Raw genomic sequence first — 23,264 nt, forward strand, 5'->3', positions numbered from 1 at the left:
GAAAGACGCTGACATGTTCACACTTTTCATCAGGAGATTCTCTAAAAAAAGTTACCTAAAGTGCTTAGCACTTGTCTTCCAAGCTTTCTCACCTTTCTGTACCCAGGGACTGGACTCAAAAATACATTATTCTGTTCTTCTAAAGTCACACTTGAATGGAGCGGATAGACCTGTAATCTAAGAAATTGTTAAAATAAAATCTCCAAAAAGAACAGATACACATGACATACAAAACTATTCATTGATAACTAAAATTATTTAAGGCAGAAACAATGTAATGGTTCAAAAGTAAAAATATAGTTATATAATTTTAAAAATACCTTCTGTGAACCATGTTTGTGAGAAGTTCATGCATATAGTTTATTTCACCCAGACCTAGGGAAGAAAAACAGTGCATGAGTGGGGAGGGGAATAAACCAATCTATATTTACTACTAAAAGCCAACCATTAAAGTCACTGTATCTTTTTCAAAGAAGGCCCTAACAATTCATTTTATTTTACTTTTTTATCCTATGCACCTAAGTCTACTGGAATCACAGGTATAAATGCACAAAGACATTAATTAGTAGTAGTCCAAAAATATGGGGGAGGGGAATACTCTTCCCTTCTTTCCACAGCAGTGACTCCCTATAAGTGCTGGCTGTATGAGCAAATTTATATTCCCCCTCAGCTTTTCCAAATTTCCTACAATGATCACGCAAAATCTTTAAAATCAAAACAATACATTGTAAAGTCTTGGTCATGAAGATATGCCAGCTTTTAAAATTAGGTTTAAATAATGTTTACTAACATATAAAGCCTGCATTATCAGCATTTAAGTCTGCTGTGGGTTGAATCCTGTCCCCTCAAAAGAAACACTGAAGTCCTAACTAACCCCAATAACTAAGAATGGGACCTTATTACAGGTGTGATTAATTAATGTGATGTCAGACTGCAACAGGGTGGGCCCTTAATCCAGAATGACTGGTGTCCTTCTAAGAAGGGAGGGAAGGAGGAAGGAAGGCAGAAAGCACGCAGACAACAGAGACAGACACAGACAGAGACACAGACACTGACACAGTCCCAGAGACAGAGAGAGATAGAGACACAGTCACAGAGACAGAGACAGTCACAGAGACAGAGAGACAGACACAGAGACAGCATCATGCTGTCACAAGCCAAGCAATGCCAGGGGCTGATGACCACCACCAGAAACCAGGAAGGATTCTAGCAAGAATCGCAAGGAGTCTGTCCTGGGGACACCCTGATGTTGTGCAGGGAGAGAAGAAACGACTGCTGTTTCAGGCCATTCAGTTTGTGGCACTTAGTTACAGCAGCCCCAGGAAAACAACATTGAACTGTTCACAGAACATCAGTTAATACATAAATACATGGCAAACTTGCATTCACATAAACCTAAATAAAAAAGACAATAAACCTAAGTGTAAAATATCACTTATAAATATTTCCTTTGGGCAATGTTTAGCAGTTAAAAAGTATCTCACTGTGGTATTCTCAAACTAACATCAATGTGGCTTTGCTTTGGTAATTTTTTTTCTTTAATATGATACCACACACAGAGTAGTGACTTGATAAATATTTATTGGGCAAATGTTAACACCACCATCAGCTAATGGTTGTTTCCTGCATATAAAATGAATCCACATCAGCCTAAGCCAAAATGACAGAAGTCTGAAACACAGGCTGCCTTCCAAAATTAAAGATGCGACTTTCGCTGCAAGCTTTTTGTTCTCCACAACTGTAAGCACAAATACGTTTATATTTTATATATTACCTTCCAACAACAGAAAATACCTGAATTATTGATGTAATCTTTCATCAATCTACAGTTCTTGTTAAAGCAATTAAACCATTTTGGAAAAGTACAATTTAACATAAATTCATCTTATCAGAAAGGTATTTTAAGAACCTAATTTCACAAACACTGAGAAAAGGACTCAAAGACTTCCCTGATGATTCTCATGGTATTAAATAACAGTATGTTTTATATTATTAAATAAGCTTTTAATGCAGACTGATGATGATTACATCACATTTACAACCACATACATGAAATGCAAGTTTAAGAAAGCCAAGTATTTTACTGGAAATTCTAAAGGTGAAAAGATTGCCTTCAAAACATAGAACTCTTCATTTATCAACAAGAAATATTTTAGGACAAGGGTTATAAGCCAAATTAAAAATCACATTTGTTAATATTCTTAATATTTAAAAAGAATAAACACATATGGTGAATACCATTTTTCATAATATGTGTGCTAGGCACAAACTTAGCCTCTATCCAGAGTATTATAATTCCAGGTTACAAAATCATGACATTCACACCTGGCAAAAACACCAACACACTGCTTCGCTCCGACACAAACTGGGCACCCGACCAGGTCTTGTTCCTGTTAAAAATGTGATGTGCATAAACGTTAATCAAAGTCGTGAGTGTTCCTGCCTCTCTAGAATCCTAATATTACTTTGATTTGAGAAGGCTCCTACAGATCATACAGTGTAATATCCCTCATTTTATATAAGAAAACACAGGCCTGGCTGGGCACAATGGTTTATGACTATAATCCTAACACTTTGAGAGGCCACAGTGGAAAGACTGCTTCAAGCCAGGAGTTTGAGACCAGCCTAAGCAATTATGGCAAGACCTCATCTTTACAAAAAAATAGAAAAATTAACCAGGTGTGGTGGGGCACATCTGTAATCCCAGCTATTTAAGAAGCCGAGGCAGGAGAACTGCTTGAGCCAGGAGTTCAAGGCTGCTGTGAGTTACAACTATGCCACTGCACTCCATACTGGACAACAGAGCGAGACCCAATCTCAAAAAAAAAAAAAAAAAAAACACCCAAAAGTAAAAGTAACAGCAAGGATAATAAAATGCTATATCACAAAATATTTATTGGATGCTAAAAAGCCATCAAAGAGAAATAGAGGAACAAAAAGGACAAAAACATAGAAAAAGCAAAATGACCAATATAAGTTCAACTATATAAATGATAAAGTTAAATGTAAATGGATTAAAAAATCCAATCAAAAGGCAGAGATTGTTAATTTAAAAAACATGATCCCACTTAGAACATGCTGTCTATGGGAGACACTTTAGATTCAGAGATACAAATAGACTGAAGGTAAAAGAATGGAAATTTTTTTAAAAATGGAAATTTTCCTTGATTGCACTAATGTACACAGCTATGATTTAACAATAAAAAAAGAAAGAAAAAAATGGAAATTTTAATCTGTTGTGCAAATACCACCACAGGAAAGTAAAATGGCTAAGATCATACAAAACAGACTTTGAAAGTATTACTTGACATACAGAGGGAAATTTCAGGCCAGGTGTGAATCATTTGTGGCTAGGAGTTGAAGACAAGCCTGGGCAACACAGTGAAACCCCCATCTCTAGAAAAAGAAAAATATTTAAATCAGCCAGGCATGGTAGCACATGCCTATAATCCTAACTACTTGGGAGGCTGCGTAGGGAGGATTGCTTGAGCCCCAGGGAATTCAAGGCTACAGTGAACTATGATTACCTCATTGCACTCCACCCTGGGTGACAGAGTAACACACTATCTCTAAAACTATAAAAATAACAAAAGCCAGTAATTATGGGAAAATATCATCAAAATATGGAAATAACAAAAATAAGTACATTCTATGATATGTAAGTTACATGTCAATAAAGTTATTTAAATTAAAAAATAGAAAATGGAAAAGTAAAAAGAGAAGTATACATAGCTAACTAGAAATTTTATACCTAACAAAACCTATTTCAGGAAAGAGGATGATTCTGGGTGCGGTGGCTCACGCCTATAATCCCAGCACTCTGAGAGGCCAAGACAAGTGGATAGCTTCAGCTCCTGAGCTAAAGGGAGACCCCATCTCTAGGAAAACTGAGGCAAGAGGATCGCTTGAGCCCAAGAGTTGGAGGTTGCTGTGAACTATGATGCCACAGCATTCTACCCAGGGTGACAACTTGAGACTCTGTCTCAAAAAAAAAAAGAATAAGGGTGAAATAAGAAAATTTTTAACTAAATAAAAATTGAAAAGTCTAAGATGCAAGATTAAATAATGAATAAATAAAATTACATATATTTGGGTAAATCTAAACACACTAACATTAAATGACATCAAATTTGTGGGAGTTTGGCTCGGCACCCATCACTCAGTGGGTAGGGTGCTGGCCACATACACTGAGGCTGGCAGATTCCAACCCAGCCCAGGCCTGCTAAACAACAATGACAACTACAACAACAACAACAACAACAAAATAGCCAGGCACTGTGGTGGGCACCTATAATCCCAGCTACTTGGGAGGCTGAGGCAAGAGAATTTTTTTTTTTTTTTTTTGTAGAGACAGAGTCTCGCTTTATGGCCCTCAGTAGAGGAGGCAAGAGAATCTTTAAGCCCAAGAGTTTGAAGCTGCTGTGAGCTGTGACACCACAGCACTGTATTGAGGGTGACATAGTGAGACACTAAAAAAAAAAAAAAAAATTGTGGGAGCTTTAAAAAAGCATAGCTAAATAGCACACAATTACACCTCATGTAAGCTAGAAGGTAGATGGGACTAGAATACAGCTACCTCACTCTAAGCTATCGTTCAGCCAAAAAGACAATTATTAAGTTCAGACTTTACATATGTTCACATTCACAGCTAACAACTCAAAGAAGAGCAACGTGGCCTCCCAAAGTGTCAAGGGTGGGGAGCATCGAAGGAGAGGAAGCTGCCCCAGCATCTAGTGCAGGCTGCTGTGAGGAGGGGAGCTACCTTCTCACTGTTTGCTGTTCTAAAATATGAATGTTATTCATCAACTATAGTAAAATTGTCACACTAACAGCAAAGGTTCAATAATATAAAACAGTACAATATTTTTAAAATTACATTCTCTAACCACCACTTGTAACTGAAAACTGCTCCTAAGGGAAAGCATGTTTCGATTTGCAAAGAACCAGCTAAATGAATGGATGTCCAGACTATAGTAGGACAAGGATGAGAGTCAGGAATACATTTTCATAGGAAATGAAAACAAAGGCAAAGAAAGGCTTTCAACAATTTCTACTAAGGAAGTACTTAAAGTTTTACCTCAAGATTATTAGTGATGACTTTTTTTTTTTTAAAAGAGACAGAGTCTCACTTTGTTGCCCTCAGTAGAGTGCTGTGGCATCACAGCTCACAGCAACCTCTAACTCCTGGGCTTAGGCAATTCTCTTGCCTCAGCCTCCCGAGTAGCTGGGACCACAGGCGCCTGCCACAACGCCCAGCTATTTTTTGTTGCAGTTTGGCAGGGTCCAGGTTTGAACCCACCACCCTCAGTATATGGGGCCAGCGCCCTACCCACTTAGCCACAGGTGCCACCCAGTGATATGACTTCTGTGTGTCTAGAAAAACTATTCTATCTTCTTTTAAAATTATTAGTCCTAAAAAAGTGCACTCAGGGCCAGCGCCTGTGGCTCAAAAGAGTAGGGCACCAGCCCTATATGCTGGAGGTGGTGGATTCAAACCCAGCCCTGGCCAAAAATTGGGGAAAAAAAAAAAAAAAGTACACTCAGCATGGCTTTAACTATTTTAAAGTGGAAATTTCCAGTGAAAAAGTTCCAACACACCACCTTGCTTTTAAAATACAGTGAATGCACAAAATTAATAAATGCTGCCCAGCTTCAAACCCAGAAGAAATTAGAGAATATTCATTGCACTTTACCCAAATAACGGAATACAACTCAAATGTTTATCAACCCCAGAATTGGTGTTCTAATAGAAAAAATAGGCAGTAGACTGGAGTTTGCTGACCTTTCTTTAGAATAAAGTTTTTGGCAAAACTGCTAAAAAAAAAAAAAAAAAAGACTTGGAGGCAGAGCAAGACAGCAGACTAGAGACATCCTCTTTGCAGCCACTCACATTGAGACAGGGGAGACAGGACTCCACAGCCCCCTCTGGCTAGGGTACTCTGCCCAGAAACACCACTCCAGGGGCACACTGAATCAGCAGGGGACACCAGGAGCCACAAGGAGGTCAGGAGCAATGGAAGAGCAGCACAGAAGACAAGTGCCTGGGTGTAGGCAGAGGCCAGCCAGCCCTCTGGTAGAAGGCTAGAGACAGGAAAGGCCTGTCCTGCAGTTTTTTGTTTTTTGGACTGGGCTGCTCACTGGAGCCACCCTGGGAGGGCTTGAGTGAGCCAGTAAACTGAAACGGCACCAGGTGGCTGGGATTTAATTGGCACCACCAATTGCAGGGCACCACCACTGTGGGAGGGCATCCTGAGAGGAACAGTCTGCAGGGTCCTAGTACACGGCCAGCTCAAGTGCACCTGCTGAGCTTGGGCAGCCATCCTGGGGTTGAGTTGAACAGCTCCTGCACTCCAAGGAAGGCCACTTTGTGGCTGGGGACTCTGTTTGAAAGATCAAGGCATGCCTCCTAAGAAATCTGGCAAGAGCTTCAGGATTCCATTCTCACAGGGACTGAATGCTAGTGAAACCACCAAGCCCTGATTGAGGGGAAATAAATGAGGAAGACAGGACTAAGTCTCCTCTGCAACTAGAGAGGGGCTTCTCGCCTCCATTTTACACAGCAAAACCATGCGTGTATTCTTTGTCTCCTAACACCACAGCACCACCTGCTGTCCAGGAAATACATTGGATTATATGCCTTTTCTCTATTCTCCTATCTTCTTGGACCACCACCTGGTGTCTAGGCAATATACTGCAATATATTTTTCTTTTTCTTTTCTTTTCTTTTTTTTTTGAGACGGTCTCTCCCTATGTCGCCCTCTGTAGAGTGCTGTAGCATCACAGCTCACAGCAACCTCAAACTCTTGGGCTTAAGCAATTCTCTTGCCTCAACCTCCCAAGCAGCTGGGACTACAGGTGCCTGCCACAACGCCCAGCTATTTATTTATTTTTTTTGGTTGGAGTTGTCATTGATGTTTAGCAGGCCCAGGCCAGGCTCAAACCCACCAGCCTTGGCGTATGTGGCTGGCACCCTAGCTGCTGAGCTACGGGCATCGAGCCTGCAATATATTTTTCAATGCATTTTTCCTTAGTTTTGTTTGTTGTAATTTTATTTTTTCATTTTTACTTTCTTCAATAGCAAGGGCCTAATTTTTGCTACAGTTTTTCTGCCCCTTTTATTCTTTCTTTTGTATTTCTCTTTTTTCCTCTTTTTGTAGAATTTTTTCTACTTTTCTCATTCACCTTTTCCACATAAATTTCTCTAACGAAGCTATCCCTTTTTGATTTTGTGTAATTTTATTTTTAATTTTATTTTTCTATTATTATTTTTTTCTGATCTGTTTTATTTTAGTCCGTTCTATATGCTATTTATGGGATGTGGCCTCACTCAGAGGGCTGGAATTAAGGAGAACTCTCAAAGAACTCAAATTAGACCTTTTGTTTGGTCCTGCAATCCCATTACTAGGCATCTATCCAGAAGGAAACAAATCATTTTATCATAAGGACATTTGCACTAGATTGTTCACTGCACCTCAATTTATAATTGATGTGGAAAAAATCTAAATGCCCATCAACTCAGAATGGATTAATAAACTGTGGTTATGTATACCATGGAATACTATTTAGCCATAAAAAAGATGGAGACTTTACATCTTTTATATTAACCTGGATGGAGTTCAAACACATTCTTCTCAGTAAAGTATCACAAGAATGGGAAAGCAAGTATCCAATGTATTCAGTACTAAATATGATGCCAGTAGATGATATAATACACACAAGAGAAAAACTCGATTCAATTCAAGTCGGGGGAGGGGGAACAGGGAAGAGGGAGAGGTACTGTGAGCTCCCACTTAATGGGCACAATGTAGAGGTATATGGCCCACCTCCTGGTGTGGGACATGCTACAACAGGGATTCTACCTAACAAATGCAAACATTATAACCTAATTGTTTGTCCCCTTACATTAACATGAAATAAATAATAGCATGAATTAATGAATGTTCCAAAACTATGATGGAATACAATATAGCAATAAAAATGAATAAGAAAAAATAAAATATACAATGACTACTGACAAAATAATAGTTTGATCTTAACATTGTAAAAACGTTCAAAAGATTCTAAATTTTAACAATTTTAAATCACACATACACCAAAGTACATGACCAGCTGGAGTGTGTCTCTCACCTGCTCTCTTTCATATCCAAGTCATCAAACATCTGAATTAGAGAGACAGCAACTTCATACATATCCTTAGTTATCACCGGTTCCTCCAGGAGATGAGGAGAGAGCTAAAAATGGTAAAAGGAAGAAGTCACAATGGTGAAAGATGACCACCAGGAAATGCTGGGGTTGGACAGGTGACTTTCTCCTTCAGTACATGACCATAACAAAGCACCCAAATAAAAATGAAAAATTTGCATTTGCAGCCAATATTTGAGACCTTGATGTGTCAGGCACTACCTAGGACAAGTGACACAGACAATACCATTTTCTTTTTTCTTTAATTAAATCGTAACTGTGTACATTAATGCATTTATAGGATACAATGTGCTGATTTGATATACAATGTAGAAAGCTTATATCAAACTTGTTAACATAACCATCACCTCACTTACTTATTTGTTATGGTAAGACATTTATACTCTGCTCTTAATAGTTTTTAAATGTACCATTGCATTATGCACATTAGGTGAGGTCCCACCAAATACCCTCCCTCCTTCCGGCCTCCCCCCTTCCCTCTCCTTCCCTCTCCCTCTCTTCCCTCCTTTCTGGACTATAGTTTTATCATTCGTATGAATGTGTAGGTGATTAGGTATTGATTTCATAATAAGATTGAGTACACTGGATACTTTTTCTTCCATTCTTGAGATATTTTACTAAGAAGATATGTTCCAGCACCCTCCAGGTAAACATAAAAGATGTAAAGTCTCCATCTTTTTATGGCTACATAGTATTCCACAGCATACCTATACCACAATTTGTTAATCCATTCATGGGTCAGTGGGAACTTGGGCTGTTTCCATTATTTGGCAATTATGAATTGGCCTTACAGTTGTAGGGAATGAATGCAGGTATAGTCAAAGGCAAAGTACATTTCCTGTAAAAGCACCATGGATTCCCACATACCCTGCAGTGGTGGATGGGCCCCAGGTCCTCCAGGTAGTGCTCCTCGATGGAGTGGGGCTTGCCCTCCACCTCAAACACATATGCAGGGTTCATCTTGTTCTGCACAGGGACAGCAAAGTAGTCTGCAAACTCCTTACAGTTGATGGTGGCTGACATGAGGACAACCTGCAGAGTAAGAGGAAACCAGTGAACTGAAACAAGAATAACTGAGACATTTTCAAAATGCCAGGCTTTTCTGCTTCATTTCTGTATCTAATAACTTTTCAGATTTTAAATAGACTACTTTGATATAAACCCTTGTGTAATACAAATTATTGTCATTTAAAGAATGCTTAAGAGACATAAACTTACTATTTCTCTCCAATTATTTTACCAAATGAGAAATTACATAATCCATTAAGGCTAACTTGTAACCATTTATCTGAAAGAAAATTTTGCATCAGAAAAGTACTTTTTTAAAAAAGTAAGTTACTTGATGTGTTCTATAAAAATAAGAGAGTAAACCAGCAAAGAGGAAGACGAGGAACCCAGAGAACCTTGGCTCCGACCAAGGAGTTGGAGAAGTCTCTGGGCGGAGAGAAACAGGGCCAGTGAGAAGCTGCCTGAGCTTTCAGTTCTGTCACAAAGCCAGGGTGTGATCATCTCATGACACTCAGCCTTGAATGGAAGGCGCCAAGTCCATAGCAAGTTGATTGTGCCCACAGAAGGTGACAGCACCTCAGAGTATCCACACCGTGCCTCCACAGCACCTGGCAGGCCTGAGCATAGCTCTGTGGCCTGCACAGACTTCCTACTAGATGGCAGTTAGATTTCTGTAAGTGCAAACAGTCCACAGGGACTGTCTTTATCTTTCCCTTTGGTGTTAGATACAAATGGTAAAAACTGTACCAACCAGCACTCACCCTGAGAAGTGAGGTCTCTGAGTGTGGAAGGAGTGCCCTGGGGGAGGAAGAATGAATATACCCAGGCCCAGCAGATGGCCTCAATTGCCTTAAGGACAGTGATAGTCACTAGTTTCAAAAGTCTCAAGAACTTGGGGAGGCGCCTGTGGCTCAAAGGGGTAAGGCACCAGCCTCATATGCCGGAGGCGGCAGGTCAAACCCAGCCCCGGCCAAAAACTGCAAAAAAAAAAAGTCTCAAGAACTGCAGAGCTGTGGGTGAGCCAAAGGCAGTGCTAACTGCTAGAGGCAAGGAGACTCAGCACAGCACAGCACAGCTCTCCACACCTGCCCTCCTGGGCAGCCCTCCCCTCTCCAGACAGACAAGGCAGCAGCCTGCCCAAAATACCCACTTGTCCAGGGTGGGATTGAGGTGAGTCTGGTCAGACAGAGGTGACAGCAGGGTGGCTGGAGGATGGCACAGAGTGGGGACTGAGGGAAAAACACGTCAGTGTGCTCAAAGGGATCTCCAATGGTTTGGGGGGAAAAGAACACAAGACCTTAGAACCCAGTCATCCACGCTCCCGCATCTCAGTCCTGTGACAGCAGCAGTCTTAAAAAGGTGATTAAGTAAGGATTTTTTGAGAATTTTTAAAAAAGCTTTTACAAAACAATCTAGAGCATGATTTCTAGTGGCCCAACTACATGTACCACATAAGGCTCTATATTTAGAAAATATGCTATTGCACATTATTTCTAATCATGAACGTACTGACTTTTAGTACTTCTTACAACATATAAGATACAAGCACCAAAGTCCTTGCTACCATTTTCTGCAGTCTGGTAGATTTTTTTTTTTAATCCATTAACATTCTTAACTCTCTTTACAAAACTAAAAAATACATAATCACACCATTACCTTGACTTGACTAGTCTTAAAAACTGAAAGGCTTAAAATTAAAGTCTTTTAAAAAAGTCTTACGGGGCTGGAGATTTCAAACCCAGCCCGGGCCTGCTAAACAATAATAAAAACAAACAAACAAAGCTGGTCACTGGCAGGCGCCTCCCAACTACTAGGGAGGCTGAGGCAAAAGAATTGCTTGAGCCCAAAGTTGGAGGTTGTTGTGAGCTATGATGCCACAGCACTCTTCCAAGGGTGACATAGTGAGACTCTATCTAAAAAAAAAAAAAAAAGGTGATGCCTGTGGCTCAGTGGGTGGGGCACTGGCCCCCTATACCAAGGGTGGTGGGTTTTAACCTGGCCCCGGGCCAAACTGCAACAAAATAATAGCCAGATATTGTGGCGAGCACCTGTAGTCCCAGCTATTTGGGAGGCTGAGGCAAGACAACTGCATAAACCCAGGAGTTTGAGGTTGCTGTGAGCTGTGACGCCACGTCACTCTACCAAGGGTGACAAAATGAGACTCTGTCTCTAAAAAAAATAAAAAGTCTTAAAATGAAATTTAAAGGCTCCCATTTGTTTTGTTTTGTTTTTTTGAGACAGAGTCTCACTATGTCGCCCTCAGTAGAGTGCCGTCGCATCACAGCTCACAGCAACCTCAAACTCTTGGGCTTAAATGATTCTCTTGCCTCAACCCGCCACAATGCCAGGCTATTTTTTTGTTGCAGTTATTTTTGTTGTTGTTGTTGAGACAGGGTCCCACCCTATGCCCCTGAGCAGAGTGCAGTGGGCGTGGCAGCTCACCACAACCTCAGACTTGGGCTGCAGGCACCCCGCTGCCTCAGCCTCCGGAAGCCGCTGGGTTTACAGGTGCCCAGCTGGGTTTTTCCATTTTTTTCATGAGTCGGGGTCTCACTGTCGCTCAGGCGAGTCTCGAACTCCTGAGCTCAAGCAGTTCTCCCTCCTTAGCCTCCCACAGTGCTGGGATTACAGGCATGAGCCACCGCGCCTGGTTATTTAGCTTGCCCCGGCTGGGTTTGAACCCGCCACCCTAGGTGTATGTGGCTGGTGCTGTAACCATTAAACTATGGGTGCCTAGCCAAGGCTCCCATTTGTTAAATAGTCTTCCACACCATCTTTAAGATTCAGACAAAGACTGGAAACAGCCGAGTCTCTCACTCCTTTCACAGTGGTCTTGAGCAGGAAGACGACCAACTGCCAACGTCAGGTCCGCACACTCAGTGCTACGGGCGAGACTGTGGCCCTTCTCAGGCAGAAGTTACCCTCACTTAGCAGTGCAGGGGGGAGGGTATTTCCCTAAACACTTGGCAAAACTTATGATTCTAAAACCAATTTTTTTCAATAACAGCAAATCCTTTAGCAGTCCCATCATATAATAATGTGTGTATATCAATCACTGCCACCTTTTACAAAGCTCTTTTCCAAAGACCTCTAAGGCTTAGCATAGCCAGGTAGAGGGCAGCCAAGCTTACACTTGTTCAGGTTGCATAATTACTCCAAACCCTTGGCTATTTTAGCCTAGTTCATGCCTTTCTCCTTTTTGTCCAAATAAGATGTAAATAATAGGGTCAGGCACGGTGGCTCATGCCTGTAATCCCAGCACTCTGGGAGGCTGAGGCGTGTGGATGGCCTGAGCTCAGAGGTTTGAGACCAGCCTGGGTAAGAATAAGACACCATCTCTAAAATATAGCCTGGCATTGTGGTAGGTGCCTGTAGTCCCAGCTTCTCGGGAGGCTGAGACAAGAAGATTGCTTGAGCCCAAGAGTTTGAGGTTGCTGTTTGCTGTGACAATGCAGCAAACAAGACTCTGTCCCAAGAGAAAAAAAAAAGATGTAAATATTTACTGTTTTCATCAACCTTCAGTTAACCAAACTTTTGTCTCTAACATAGTGGTACACATTCTGTTCTCAAATTTCACTGTGCCTTGGTGATATTTCTAAAACAAGATTACAGACTCATTCACATATCTCTATAAACTGTGGTATACTCATTCAACCCAAAGCAAGGTTTCTACACCCAGCATTCACTACAGTGTACTATCATTAGATCGTTTTTTGCAGCCTGAAAAAAAAGGTTACAATTTAAAGCAGCATGATAGCCAAAAAGCACCTATACTCTGATCATAAAAGCAATCCCATTAGCCCATTTCCTTGCAAGATTAGCTGTACTACACACAATGATTTGTAGAGTCAATGGTTTCAAAAGTCTCTGTTAAGACAGAGGGACCTCTGTATCTGCAGGGTACACATTTGTGGATTCAACCAATGACAAATCAAAAATATTCAGAAACAAACAATTTAAATATAGGTTTTTAAAACACAATGTAACTATTTCTATTGCATTATTAGTAATCCAGAGATGATTTAAGGTGCATGGGAGGATGTGCCTCGATTACATATGTGCACATACTATATCACACCACCTCCCATCAGGGACCTGAGCAACCTCAGACTTTGGGGTCCTCTATGGGTCCTCAAATTCCCCACAGATACTGAGGTACAACTGTAAAGAAAAAACTAAACAATTAATCTTAACCCTAAATATTTCTGTTACTCATGAAATCAAATTTACCTTCACAAAACGAGAATTTGTTCTTAAAAGTTTGCGGACTACCAAGAGCAGGAAATCCATTTCTTCAGTTCGCTCATGTACCTAGAAAATAAAAAGGGGCAGTGCCACATGGCATGAAGCAAGGCACAGATCCCTGTAGAGAGAGGGAGACTGGAGCGCAGTCAGCTCTCTGCTAACCACAGGTCTCAGGAGACCCAACACTCCTGAGTAAACGAGCAAAGAGCATCCGCCTGTGGGTCGCCGTCCCTCTGTATTTCTCCTCAGAACCCTCCCGACATCTGGGCAGAGTAACGTTCAGTAACATTCAGAACCCTTGGGCCTGCCTACCTAATACCACTCATGCCCAGGTCCCTTGAGACAGCCAAACACAGCCCCCCACCCACTCCCCAGCAAAGAACCTCAGATGGGCCTCCCTAGAGGCTTCTGCTGTGGTCCAAAGGCACAATGTTATGTGAGCCAGTAAGTATAGGCTGGAGACCTGCCAGTCCAACACTGAGCTGGGAGCCACTAGACCTGCAAAAGCCAGCCCAGTCAAAACCAGGAAACGAGGGTGGCGCCTGTGGCTCAGTGGGTAGGTAGGGCGCCAGCCCCATATACTGAGGGTGGCGGGTTCAAACCCGGCCCCAGCCAAACTGCAACAAAAAATAGCCAGGCATTGTGGTGGGCACCTGTAGTCCCAGCTGCTCGGGAGGCTGAGGCAAGAGGGTCCCCTGGGCCCAGGAGTTGGAGGTTGCTGTGAGCTGTGATGCCACAGCACTCTACCGAGGGCGATAAAGTGAGACTCTGTCTCTACAAAAAATTAAAAAAAAAAAAAAACAGGGAACGAGAACAAGGTCAGGACAGGAGATGACAGCACTGGCACAGGAGGGCACACTCCCCACAGCCACCCTATCGCCAGCCGGCCTGCTTCTCTAAAAGAACCCACTCACTCCTCAACCGTAAGGCCCTGCCCTGGGACATTTCCATGCCCGGAGGAGGAACAGATATGAAGCTGGAAAGCAGGAGTTCTCTCCTCTGTGCAACAGGCCTGACGATTGATCTCACACCTAATGCTACCATTTTTCTGACTTCCTACTATGGTAGATTTACAGAGAAAGTAGCATAGAGAAAAAGATTAAGAAATCAGCTGAAAATTACCTAACAATATTATAAATCTAGTTCTTATCTCATGCTCCCACCAACCTCTAGAACATTTCCTCAACACAAACATCCTCTCCTTGACCTGAGAAAGACAGACCAAGGCTGTCAAAGTGACCTGCGTCAGCTGTCAGACCCCACCACCTGCACCCAAGGCAGAAGCCTCTCCTCTGGGTCACACTCCCACCTTCTCTCTGGTTTTATCCGCCAGCCTTTCCCACCCTCTGCCCCACCTCCAGGGTCCCCTCAGCCCTCCTCGCAGTACAGAGATTATCACACACCAGCTGGAATGTGTGTTGGGGAGCTTGGCTGAGAGAAGAAACTATGCCATGCTGTCTTTATAACCACCACAGCACAGCTCAAAAATTGTTTACTGAATGAATTATCTGCACAAAGCTAGTTTATTCTTTTTCAAGAGCTGAAAAGTTAAAAATACTATTCCATTTTAACCTGCCTGGCCATTTTAAACTTTTGTTCTTTAATTTTTGAAATTCAGATCATCCCAGAGAATATGAAGAATAAATACTATTTGTAAACCTAAAACTTCAGGTATATTCAATCCACTCATTAAGCAAATAATCATCAGAGCTTCTACTAGGTCCTGGTGACGCAGAAGTTGAGAAGGGATGGGAAAGTTCTCTGGATAACCTCCATCCCTGTCTGCCCAGCTGTGACAGCACAGCCTTGGGAAGCGCTGTGCTGTCCTAGCAACACAGCAGGAATGGGCTCACACTTGTCATTCAAATACATATGTGCACAGAGGGTGTCACATGGCCAGAAAGGGGCCAGGTGTACTAAGAACACACTCACCGTCAGCACCATGGTCTCTACAGCAGGGCAGCCAACCTGTCGGCTTCTCTATCTGGGCCACATGCTAAACACAAACACTAATAAAAGCTGGTAAGCCAAAAAAAAAGGTCTATGCATAACTGTTATGATATCCACCACCACAGATAAAACTGTCTTCACATGACAATCCTAATTATGCAGCAGCCTGTTCAGGGAGTCTTAAAACTGTTAAGTAGGTCACAAGTTTATGATCACTAATATAGAAAATGTATGTACCTAAATAATAAACAATCTTTAGGGCTCTTTATATTTTTTATTACCAAAGAAGTGGGCAACACAAAACTAGTGTGACACTGTATCTGAGAAACTAAAGCCCCAGTATCTGGCTGGCCAAAGTAGTCGTAATTCTCAGTAAGCTCTCAAGGTGCTCATCAGATATTTTGGTTCTAACTTTACTCTTTAGATGCTTCATTCTTGAAAATAGTTGCTCAAATGTAGGTGCTGCCAAAAAGCAATGACATGAATAAGGTGTGACTGTGAGCCAAGGGTATTTGTCTATGGAAAGACAGCACCTATGAAAGTCCAGTAAAGAGATGTGATCAAATTTTTTTTTTTTTTTGTAGAGACAGAGTCTCACTTTATGGCCCTCGGTAGAGTGCCGTGGCCTCACACAGCTCACAGTAACCTCCAACTCATGGGCTTAAGCGATTCTCTTGCCTCAGCCTCCCAATCAAATTTTTCTTTATGTTGAATAAAGACTGCTGTCATACTGCAGTCTGTGCATTCCATGGGAAAATTGGCAAGTAACATATTTATGTCAATTGAAAATGAAGTCACAAAGGCATCAAAATATTCTTTTCCCAGGAACCTTGAAAGCTGTCTTCTAACCCTTATATCAAATCAAAAAAGCTGGCTACATATTTTTCAGTTCACAAGACTGTCTTTAGCAAACATGTAGAAATGCATAGAATTGTGTGACTTAATTTGAACATGCCATAATTTGTTTGATTTGGCATGCTGTTATGGTTTGAAACATTATACTGATAAGTTGGTTTTTATCTTGAAGACCCACGTTTAACTCATTTTTGGGGGGGGGGTATTTTATTTTTTCAAATTAGTATAAGGGTACAATATTTAGGTTACAGTGTTCTCAGTTCCAGGGTAAGGTTCCTTTTGTAGAAGAGCCCCTCACCCAGGGGCGTGTTACACACCCTCACAGTGTGCACATTAGGGGAGATCCCGCCTCCTGCCCCCCTCCTTCTGCCAAGCCTCCTTCCCTCTCCCCCCTCCCATTTCCCTCTGCCCCTGAACTGGACTGTATCAGTGTTTTATTGTTCTTATGAGCATGTAATTGTTTATATGCTGATTTTATATTAGTATGGAATACACTGGATATTTATTTTTCCATTCTTGTGATACTTTACTAAGATCACATTTAACTCATTTAAATGAATGGTCAAATCTAAAAATGCTAAATCTGTGAGTGAATTTTTATCATCAAGTTCTCATAGAAATTTGGTTTTTGATACCATAAATTAGGACTTGACAACATGTCACAAATCATAAAATCTTTTCGACATCTGGACTCAACTTACCCATCTTACTTGTGAAAAGTAAATGATGTTTTGCCACAATCAGCATCAATACTTTTAAGGAATTCCTGGAATTGGTGATGATTCAATCTCTTGGCCCTTATGAAACTCACAGTCTTGACAACCATTTGCATGATGTTATTCCTTTTTAAAACTTCTGCACACACATTTTCTTGATGTACCACACAATGATTCTTCAACAAGGGTGAGTTTGGGGCAGCAATTGCATCATCTTCTATTAGTTTTACAAGTCCCTCTCTCTCACCTACCATCACCAGGGCACCATCAGTAACAATACCAGCCATGTTGACAACGGACAAAGAAAATTGCTTTAACACATATTTTACTGCTTCATACAAATCCCTTGATTTAGTTGGCCTTTTAAAGAAACTAAAGAAGCCATTTCCTCAGTGACATTATATTCGTCATCAATACCACTACTAAAAATGGCACATTGAGCCGTATTTGTAGCATGAGTGCTGTCATCCCTCACCAAGGCATAAAGTTTAAAATCAGCAGCTTTACTCTCCAAAATTCTTTTTTTTTTTTTTTTGCAGTTTTTGGCCGGGGCTGGGTTTGAATCCGCCATCCACAGGCACCACCCTACTCTCCAAAATTCTTTCATTCGATTTTCCAGTGCCTTCAATTTGGCTGGCCATAGTCCAGTGAGACAATCTGATTTTAGAAATATCACCTTTTTGTCAGGGCAAATCATACCTGCCATACTTTCCATACATTGACTAATAAACTCACCATCAGTAAATAATTTTCTTTTTTTTTTTTTGCTAGTACATATACTAATATACTACCATATAACTAGCTTTTACAATGGAATCCATCTGTAACTTAAAAAAAAAGAAACTTTTGTTGAGAAGAGGATTGCTTGAATCCAGGAGTGTGAGGTCGCTGTGAGCTAGGCTGATCCTATGGCACTCTGGGAAACAGAATAAGATTGTTTAGGGGTGGAGGGACTTCAGATGAGAAAACACTTTTTTTCAGTTCTGTAATTCTGCAATTTTGTCCTCCTACACAAATCTGGCAGGTTTTTGCATGTGATGCCTTTCCAAATTATAGTCTTTGAAAACTTGCACCAATAATTCCCTACAAATTAAGCAGAGTTCCTTACTATTTGCTCTGATGAAAAAGTCATCTGTCCACTTTTTATTGATCAATCTTCCTTCAATCATAATTTTTCTTTTGGGGGGCTCTGTTTTCTTTCGGAATGTTGCAGTGAGGAAGGAGAAATGTATCTTATACTTCCTGGTGGTCCTGAGAATGCCACAAGAACAGCTGCAGAGGAACCCAGGCTCCAAAAATAAGAAAGAACTTTACAAAAAACACTAAGCAGAAATAACCTTGAAAAGAGACTATGTAACAACTAACAGCTCTCTGGTTTCTTGAGAAATATAATCATTAACTCTTTATGATTTTTTGCCTGCTAGCTAAAAACTTTTCCCATGGCCTAATATCTGTAACTGTAACTCTAAGTGTAACTGAGCTAAAATAGTATAAAAGAGTTTTGTAACAATTAGGAGGGCTCAGTGTTTTACAGCTTGAAGCCACTGACTTCCATCAGCAATTAAAAATCCTTCCTCTATAGTCCTGACGCAAGAATCTGTTGGTTTCGATTCAGTGTTTCCTACAACAGTAGAAGCCATGTTGGGATTTAAAACAAAAATAATAGATAAGGCACTATATTTACTTGTATTAGGAAAATTAGTTAAGAAAACAGAAAGTAATGTTTGGGTCCTTCCACATCTCAACTGCTGATGCAGAACGAGGCGGAGGCCAATTGTAAAGCGTGGCAGGCACCAACCACTGAGGTGTGGAAGTGCCTTACAAATAAAAAGGCCTACCTGACCGCTAAATAGCATTTAATGCCTCACACACTGTAATGGTTAAGTTGAAATATTATTAATAATCACTGCCTCACCAAGTCACCACGGGCACATGACATCTGATGGTGTCAATTCAACTGTTTGCACTTGGAAAGCTGCATACCATGTAAAACTGAAGCCTTCATACATACAAGAGGGCTTGTACCTATGTTTATTTCATATGCATACAAACAGTAAGAGCAGGTTCAGTACCCGTAGCTCAGTGGTTAGGGCTCCAGCCACATACACCAGGGCTGTGGGTTCGAACTTGGCCTAGGCCTGCTAAACAACAATGACAACTACAACAAAAAAATAGCCAGGCGTTGTGGCAAGTGCCTGTTGTCCCAGCTACTGGGTAGGCTGAGGCAAGAGAATCTCTTAAACCCAAGAGTTTGAAGTTGCTGTGAGCTGTGATGTCAATGTACTCTACAGAGGGTAACACAGTGAGACTATGTCTAAAAAAAAAAAAAAAAACAGCAAGAGGGTACCTATATTTTACATATGTACAAACAGGGAGAGCATACATATGCTTATTTTACCTGACATGGGGATGCAATGTTGTCTACAAAACTCATGCTCATGAACCATTGCAATCAAGTTCCACCAAAAATCACCAAAAAGCTCATTACATTTTAAGTAAGTTTACGATTTTATGTTCAGCCAAGGATTGGACACCCCTGCTCCAGAGTGAACTACCCAGGGATGAACTCAGCAACACTGTTACCTGTGGCCTAAACAGTGAACTTTAACCTTTAGTCTCCTTTCATGTAAAACAGGTTCAATTATAGCAAGAGACTCAATAAATTAACTATCATGAACCTCATGATGCTACCTTTTAGCATACTTCCTATTATATTTGATCTATACCTAATGTAAAGACACTCAAAACTGCCATAATTCACAAGAAAAATCCTGGACCATATACTACCTCATGCTATTTTGCAAGGAACAGATCACCTCCACCTTCTCCTACTCTCCCAAACACCCTACAGTAACTTAAAACCAAATCATAAAGATCATAAATGCACAAACTCAGCTTTACCTGCAGTATATTTTAGTATGATTAATGATCACATATATCAAATCAGAGTGGGGAGACCTTACCCCAAACAGTTGCCAAATGACTTGATTTCAGACTCTTAAGTACCCTAGCCCCATCTCACAACCCCCACCAACCCTGTTTATTTGCTGATGTTTCTAACCCCTCTAGAAATAAGTCAGCTTCTCAGAAAAGAATTATGATGAGACTTAAAACACAAGAGAGTTTAGGGAGATGCCATTTCCAAGGCTCCTGGGAAAGATGTTTGAACACAACTTTCACCTCAAAAGCTCAAAAACCTCTTGTTTCAAATATAAGCAAAATTGGCTGGGCACCTATAGTTCAGTAGTTAGGGTGCCAGCCACATGTACCGAGCCTGGTGGGTTCAAACCTGGCCCAGGCCAACAAAACAAAACAAACAAAAAAATAATAATAATAATAATTGGGCGTTATGGCCAGTGCCTGTAGTCCCAGCTACTAGAAAGGCTGAGTCAAGAGAATGGCTTGAGCCCAGGAGTTTGAGGTTGCTGTTAGCTATGATGCCATAATACGCAGGGGTCCTCAAACTGGCCCACGGGCCACATGAGGCAGTGTAATTGTATTTGTTCCTGTTTTGTTTTTTAACTTCTAAATAAGATATGTGCAGTGTGCACAGGAATCTGTTCATAGTGTTTTTGTTTGTTTTCAACTATAGTCCGGCCCTCCAACGGTCTGAGGGACATTGAACTGGCCCCTGTTTAAAAAGTTTGAGGACCTCTGCACAGTGAGTGTCTCAATGTAAAAAAAAATAAAAAGGTCCTATTTAAAATATAAGCAAAATCATTTCAGGTGCAATGGGGCTCACATCTGTCATCCTGACACTTTAGGAGGCTGAGGCAGAAGGATCACTTGAGGCCAGGAGTTCAAGGCTGTAGTAAGCTACAACGATACCACTGCACTTCAGCCTGGGTGATGGAATAAGATCCTGTCTCTTTGGCGTGGATGTGGAGAGAAGGGAACACTTTTACACTGCTGGTGGGACTGCAAACTAGTACAACCTTTCTGGAAGGAAGTATGGAGAATCCTCAAAGCACTCAAGCTAGACCTCCCATTTGATCCTGCAATCCCATTACTGGGCATCTACCCAGAAGGAAAAAAATCCTTTTATCATAAGGACACTTGTACTAGACTGTTTATTGCAGCTCAATTTACAGTCGCCAAAATGTGGAAACAGCCTAAATGCCCACCAACCCAGGAATGGATTAACAAGCTGTGGTATATGTATACCATGGAATACTATTCAGCCATTAAAAAAAATGGAGACTTTACATCCTTCGTATTAACCTGGATGGACGTGGAAGATATTATTCTTAGTAAAGCATCACAAGAATGGAGAAGCATGAATCCTATGTACTCAATTTTGATATGAGGACAATTAATGACAATTATGGTTATGGGGGGGGAAACAGAAAGAGGGAAGGAGGGAGGTGGGTGGGGCCTTGGTGTGTGTCACACTTTATGGGGGCAAGACATGATTGCAAGAGGGACTTTACCTAACAATTGCAATCAGTGTAACCTGGCTTATTGTACCCTCAATGAATCCCCAACAATAAAAAAAAATAAAAAAAAATAAAAAAAAAAAAAAGATCCTGTCTCTAAAAATGGGGTGTGTGTGTGTGTGTGTGTGTGTGTGTGTGTAAAATCAATTAAATATGCCATCCTTACTGAGAAAAATCCAGAAATTGTAGAGGAAGGAAAGAATAATGAAAACTGACAGACACAAAGAGTTTCACAGTACTTTTATTGGAGTATTTTAAGAAAGGTAAATATATTGATGTATCCTGCATTTACTTTATTAATTTTTAAAAGCTATTATTATCCTTAATTTACTAGATGGAAAGTATCGGTGATGTGGCTAAAACTACATGCAATGAAAGTCCTTTTTACTGTCTAATTATGGCTAACTCCCTAACACAGAGTTTGGCAGACTTTTCCCACAGAAGTCAAGATGGTAAATATTTCCAGCTTGGTGGGATATACAGCATTTGCTACAACTACTTGACTCTTGTTTGGGGTGGAGTTTTTTGTTTTTTTTTGTATGTGTGTGTGTGTTTTGTTTTTTTTTTTTTTTTTGAGACAGAGTCTCAAGCTGTTGCCCTGAATAGAGTGCTATGGTGTCATAGCTTACAGCAACCTCCAACTAGTGAGCTCAAGCAATCCATTCCTCAGCCTCCCTGAGTGCTAGGATTACAAGCATGAGTCACCACACCTGGCCTGGACTCTGTTGTTGTAATGCAGAAACCATCATAAATAATACATAAACAAATGAGTAAAACTGTGTTCCAATAAAACTTTATTTACAAAAACAAGTGCCAAATTTGCACCAAGGGCTAGAGCCTGCCAATCCCTGCTATTAACAAGATGTTCTCAACATCATCGCTCATATCTTGGAACCAAGAGCAAAGACTAAAAACAGAAAATTAACATTCATAAGTAGATTAAGCAGATATAAACCCAAATTACTCAATCACCCTGCACAAGTAGGTAATACTTATATTACCTTACACTGTTTTCTTGTAACATAAGCACATGAGCATCAAAGCAGAGCTATTGAAGCATGCACTTACTTCATCGATGAAAACGTGAGTGAATTCCATCAAACTCTTGGCGCTAACTATTTTCTGAAGCAGGACTCCAGTTGTCATATAAATTAACTTAGTGTCCTCCGTCGCTATTTTCTCTAGCCCTACCTAAAATTGAGGGGGGGGAGGAGAAAGAGTTCAGGGTTACACAGCTTCACTTCACTACAAAGAAAGGGTACGCCCATTTTATAATGGATGTAAGAAATTTAAAAATTACTGTATTTTATCAGATACACAGTCCTAATTAAAAGTGAAGCTCTCAAATTGATTTTGTCGCTTTGGAGAGGGGGTTTATTTAATCACATTGCATAGAACATTTTTATATTAAGACAATTGAGGACAGGGAGCAGCACTTTGAGAGGCCAAGGTAGGAGGATCACTGGAGGCCAAAAGTTCAGACTAGCCAGAGCAACACCATTAAGACCCCACCTCCGCTAAAAATAAAAAATCAGGGGCAGCTCCTATGGCTCAGTGAGTAGGGCGCCAGCCCCATATGACAAGAGTGGCGGGTTCAAATCCGACCCTGACCAAACTCCAACAAAAAAACAGCCAGGCACTGTGGCTGGTGCCTATGGTCCCAGCTACTCGGGAGGCTGAGGCAAGAGAATCGCCTAAGCCCAAGAGCTGGAGGTTGCTGTGAGCTGTGACACCACATCACTCTATCGAGAGTGACAAAGTGAGACTCTGTCTCTAAAAAATAAATAAATAAATAATAAAAAATCAGCCAAGCATGGCACTATATGTCTCTGAGTCCCAGCTACTTGGGAGG

At 41.0% G+C, this 23,264-nt stretch overlaps 1 protein-coding gene across 3 annotated transcripts in view; it reads right to left on the reverse strand.

Annotated features, from left to right (window-relative positions):
• Positions 1 to 23,264, reverse strand: part of TDRD9 (tudor domain containing 9) — a 103,611-nt gene that overhangs the window by 45,378 nt on the left and 34,969 nt on the right. For all 3 annotated transcript variants that reach the window (XM_053595688.1, XM_053595690.1, XM_053595689.1), the window contains exons 5-11: positions 22,481 to 22,603; positions 13,441 to 13,521; positions 9,070 to 9,234; positions 8,128 to 8,231; positions 2,326 to 2,390; positions 321 to 375; positions 93 to 177 (exon numbers count right to left, since the gene is read on the reverse strand). In XM_053595688.1, coding sequence (XP_053451663.1) covers positions 93 to 177; positions 321 to 375; positions 2,326 to 2,390; positions 8,128 to 8,231; positions 9,070 to 9,234; positions 13,441 to 13,521; positions 22,481 to 22,603 — 678 coding nt within the window. The remainder of the gene's footprint in view (positions 1 to 92; positions 178 to 320; positions 376 to 2,325; positions 2,391 to 8,127; positions 8,232 to 9,069; positions 9,235 to 13,440; positions 13,522 to 22,480; positions 22,604 to 23,264) is intronic.

This window comes from Nycticebus coucang, chromosome 6, assembly GCF_027406575.1.
Source record: "Nycticebus coucang isolate mNycCou1 chromosome 6, mNycCou1.pri, whole genome shotgun sequence".
Classification (NCBI taxonomy): Eukaryota; Metazoa; Chordata; class Mammalia; order Primates; family Lorisidae; genus Nycticebus; species Nycticebus coucang.